This window comes from Palaemon carinicauda, chromosome 30, assembly GCF_036898095.1.
Source record: "Palaemon carinicauda isolate YSFRI2023 chromosome 30, ASM3689809v2, whole genome shotgun sequence".
NCBI classification, from domain to species: Eukaryota; Metazoa; Arthropoda; class Malacostraca; order Decapoda; family Palaemonidae; genus Palaemon; species Palaemon carinicauda.
The window spans coordinates 18,692,856-18,697,855 of NC_090754.1; the positions used below are offsets into that span (position 1 = coordinate 18,692,856).

The 5,000-nt window shown below is 44.1% G+C and overlaps 1 protein-coding gene across 1 annotated transcript; it reads left to right on the forward strand.

Moving 5' to 3' along the window:
• Window positions 1-3,156: 3,156 nt before the first annotated feature.
• On the forward strand, window positions 3,157-3,897 carry LOC137623413 (protein IWS1 homolog). The gene has a single exon (XM_068354246.1). The coding sequence runs from the start codon at window positions 3,157-3,159 to the stop codon at window positions 3,895-3,897; it is 741 nt and encodes a 246-aa protein (XP_068210347.1).
• Window positions 3,898-5,000: the final 1,103 nt, after the last annotated feature.

The window sequence follows — 5,000 nt, forward strand, 5'->3', positions numbered from 1 at the left end:
ATACACAACAACAACAAAAGAAAACCCAAATGCCTTAAGATGCCCAAAACAACCTAAGAAAACCCAAATACCTCCAGACGCACAACAACAACCCAAGAAAACCCAAATGCCTTCAGACACACAACAACAACCCAGGAAAACCCAAATGCCTTCAGACGCACAACAACAACCCAAGAAAACGTACAAAAACAACCCAAGAAAACCTAAATGCCTTCAGACGTACAACAACAACCCAAGAAAACCTAAATGCCTTCAGATGTCCAAAAATAACCTAAGAAAACCCAAATACCTTCAGACGCACAACAACAACCCAAGAAAACCCAAATGCCTTCAGACGCAAAACAACAACCCAAGAGAACCCAAATGCCTTCAGACGCACAACAACAACCCAAGAAAACCTAAATGCCTTCAGACGCACAACAACAACCCAAGAAAACCCAAATGACTTCAGATGGCCAAAAACAACCTGAGAAAACCCAAATACCTTCAGACCCACAACAACAACCCAAGAAAACCCAAATGCCTTCAGACACAAAACCACAACCCAAGAAAACCCAAATGCCTTCAGACGCACAACAAACCAAGAAAACCTAAATGCCTTCAGACGCACAACAACAACCCAAGAAAACCCAAATACCTTCAGATGCACAACAACAACTCAAGAAAACCTAAATGCCTTCAGATGCACAACAACAACCCAAGAAAACCCAAATGCCTTCAGACGCCCGAAAACAACCCAAAACAACCCAAATGCCTTCAGACGCACAACAACCCAAGAAACCGTATATGCCTTCAGACGTCCAACAACAATCCAAGAAAACCTAAATGCCTTCAGACACACAACAACAACCCAAAAAACCTAAATGCCTTCAGACGCCCAACAACAACCTAAGAAAACGTAAATGCCTTCAGACACAAAACAACCCAAGAAAACCCTAATGCCTTCAAACGCACAACAACAACAACCCAAGAAAACCTGAATGCCTTCAGACGCACAACAACAACCCAAGAAAACCCAAATGCCTTCAGACCCCCAACAACAACCCAAGAAAACCTACATGCCTTTAGACGTCCAGAAACAACCCAAACAAACCTAAATGCCTTCAGACACACAACAACAACCCTAGAAAACCTAAATGCCTTCAGACGCACAACAACAAACCAAGAAAACCTAAATGCCTCCAGACGCACAACAACAACCCAAGAAAACCTAAATGCCTTCAAACACACAACAACAACCCAAGAAAACCTAAATGCCTTCAGACATCCAACAGCGCCCAAGAAAACCTAAATGCCTTCAGACACACAACAACAACCTAAGAAAACCCTAATGCCTTCAGACGCCCAACAACAACCCAAGAAAACCTAAATGCCTTCAGACGCACAACAACAACCTAAGAAAACCTTTATGTCTTCAGACGCCCAACAACAACCCAAGAAAACGTAAATGGCTTCAGACGCACAACAACCTAAGAAATCACTAATGCGTCCAGACGCCCAACAAAAACCCAAGAAAACCCTAATGCCTTCAAACGCACAACAACAACCCAAGAAAACCTGAATGCCTTCAGACGCACAACAACAACCCAAAAAAACCCAAATGCCTTCAGACCCCCAACAACAACCCAAGAAAACCTAAATGCCTTTAGACGTCCAAAAACAACCCAAGCAAACCTAAATGCCTTCAGACACACAACAACAACCCAAGAAAACCTAAATGCCTTCGGACGCACAACAACAAACCAAGAAAACCTAAATGCCTCCAGACGCACAACAACAACCCAAGAAAACCCAAATGCCTTTAGACACACAACAACAACCTAAGAAAACCTAAATGCCTTCAGACGTCCAACAGCAACCCAAGAAAACCTAAATGCCTTCAGACGCACAACAACAACCTAAGAAAACCCTAATGGCTTAAGACGCCCAACAACAACCCAAGAAAACCTAAATGCCTTCAGACGCACAACAACAACCTAAGAAAACCCTTATGTCTTCAGACGCCCAACAACAACCCAAGAAAACCTAAATGCCTTCAGACGCACAACAACAAACTAAGAAAACCCTAATGCCTCCTGACGGCCAACAACAACCCACGAAAACCTAAATGCCTTCAGACACACAACAACCACCCAAGAAAACCTAAATGCCTTCAGACGTCAAACAACAACCCAAGAAAACCTAAATGCCTTCAGACGTCCAACAACAATCCAAGAAAACCTAAATGCCTTCAGACACAACAACAACCCAAGAAAACCTAAATGCCTTCAGACACACAACAACAACCTAAGAAAACCCTAATGCCTTCAGATGCCCAACAACAACCCAAGAAAACCTAAATGCCTTCAGACACACAACAACAACCTAAGAAAACCCTAATGCCTTGAGACGCCCAACAACAACCTAAGAAAACCTAAATGCCTTCAGACGTCAAACAACAACCCAAGAAAACCTAAATGCTTTCAGACACACAACAACAACCCAAGAAAACCTAAATGCCTTCACACGTCAAACAACAACCCAAAAAAACCTAAATGCCTTCAGACGCACAACAACAACCTAAGAAAACCCTAATGCCTTCAGACGCCCAACAACAACCCAAGAAAACCTAAATGCCTTCAGACGTACAACAACAACCTAAAAAACCCTAATGCCTTCAGACACCCAACAACAACCCAAGAAAACCTAAATGCCTTCAGACGCACAACAACAACCTAAATAACCCTAATGCCTTCAGATGCACAACAACAAACCAAGAAAACCAAAATGCCTTCAGACGCACAACAACATCCCAAGAAAACCTAAATGCCTTCAGACGCACAACAACAACCCAAGAAAACCCTAATGCCTTCAGACGCCCAACAACAACCCAAGAAAACCTTAATGCCTTCAGACACACAACAACAACCTAAGAAACCCTACTGCCTTCAGATGCCCAACAACAACCCCAAAAAAAATAAATGCCTTCAGTCGTCCAACAACAACCAAAAAAATCCTAAATGCCTTCAGACGCACAACAACAACCCAAGAAAACCCTAATGCCTTCAGACACCCAACAACAACCCAGGAAAACCTAAATGCCTTCCGACGCACAACAACCACCCAAGAAAACCCTAATGCCTTCAGACGCCCAACAACAACCCAGGGAAAACCCAAATGCCTTCAGACGCACAACAACCACCCAAGAAAACCCAAATGCCTTCAGACACACAACAACAACCCAGGAAAACCCAAATGCCTTCAGACGCACAACAACCACCCAAAAAAACCCTAATGCCTTCAGACGCCCAACAACAACCCAGGAAAACCCAAATGCCTTTAGACGCACAACAACCACCCAAGAAAACCCTAATGCCTTCAGACGCCCAACAACAACCCAGGAAAACCCAAATGCCTTCAGACACACAACAACCACCCAAGAAAACCCTAATGCCTTCAGACGCCCAACAACAACCTAGGAAAACCCAAATGCCTTCAGACGCACAACAACCACCCAAGAAAACCCTAATGCCTTCAGACGCCCAACAACAACCCAGGAAAACCCAAATGCCTTCAGACGCACAACAACCACCCAAGAAAACCCTAATGCCTTCAGACGCCCAACAACAACCCAGGAAAACCCAAATGCCTTCAGACGCACAACAACCACCCAAGAAAACCTCAATGCCTTCAGACGCCCAACAACAACCCAGGAAAACCCAAATGCCTTCAGACGCACAACAACCACCTAAGAAAACCCAAATGCCTTCAGATGCCCAACAACAACCCAGGAAAACCCAAATGCCTTCAGACGCACAACAACCACCCAAGAATACCCAAATGCCTTCAGACACCCAACAACAACCCAGGAAAACCCAAATGCCTTCAGACGCACAACAACCACCCAAGAAAACCTAAATGCCTTCAGACGCCCATTAACAACCCAGGAAAACCCAAATGCCTTCAGACGCACAACAACCACCCAAGAAAACCCTAATGCCTTCAGACGCCCAACAACAACCCAAGAAAACCTAAATGCCCTCAGACGCACAACAACCACCCAAGAAAACCCTAATGCCTTCAGATGCCCAACAACAACCCAAGAAAACCCAAATGCCTTCAGACGCAAAACAACCACCCAAGAAAACCCTAATGCCTTCACCCAAGAAAAACTAAATGCCTTCAAACGCACAACAACATCCCAAGAAAACTTAAATGCCTTCAGACGCCCAACAACAACCCAAGAAAACCTAAATGCCTTCAGACGCACAACAACAACCTAAGAAAACCCTAATGCCTTCAGACGCCCAACAACAACCCAAGAAAACCTAAATTCCTTCAGACGCAAAACAACAACCTAAGAAAACCCTAATGCCTTCAGATGCCCAACACCAACCCAAGAAAACCTAAATACCTTCAGACGCACAACAACAACCTAAGAAAACCCTAAAGCCTTCAGACGCCCAACAACAACCCAAGAAAACCTATATGCCTTCAGACGCACAACAACAACATAAGAAAACCCTAATGCCTTCAGACGCCCAACAACAACCCAAGAAATCCCAAATGCCTTCAGACGCACAACAACAACCCAAGAAAACACAAATGCCTTTGAACGCTCAACAACCCTTGTTAGTAAAACAGGTTATGCCGAGTCTACAGGTCCACGCCAGGACCTTAACGCCTTCAATATATCACATCATGAGATGATCCTAATCTAAGTTATTCACAAACAGCAACTTCTTCTTCCTCGGGAGTTGGAGGTCGAGGCCAGGTGGACGCCAATATCCAATCAGGGTTACTTAAACAGAGGTCTCTCTCTCTCTCTCTCTCTCTCTCTTTTTTTTTTTTTATATTGTGCGAAGCTGGTGTTAACAGAGAGTCGAGGGAGATGCAAGTAGCCTTTATTCATCAGAAATCGAGTTCGTATACAAGCAGTTCCGAGCAAGAATGTCACAAAAATACAATCCAACTAATACATGATAAGGCAAGCTTAAACAGGTTCTGTTATCAGTGTGGGG

Coding starts and splice junctions, on each gene's coding strand:
- LOC137623413 (XM_068354246.1), top strand. CDS start 3,157: ATGCCTTCAGACGCACAACAACCACCCAAGAAAACCCAAATGCCTTCA.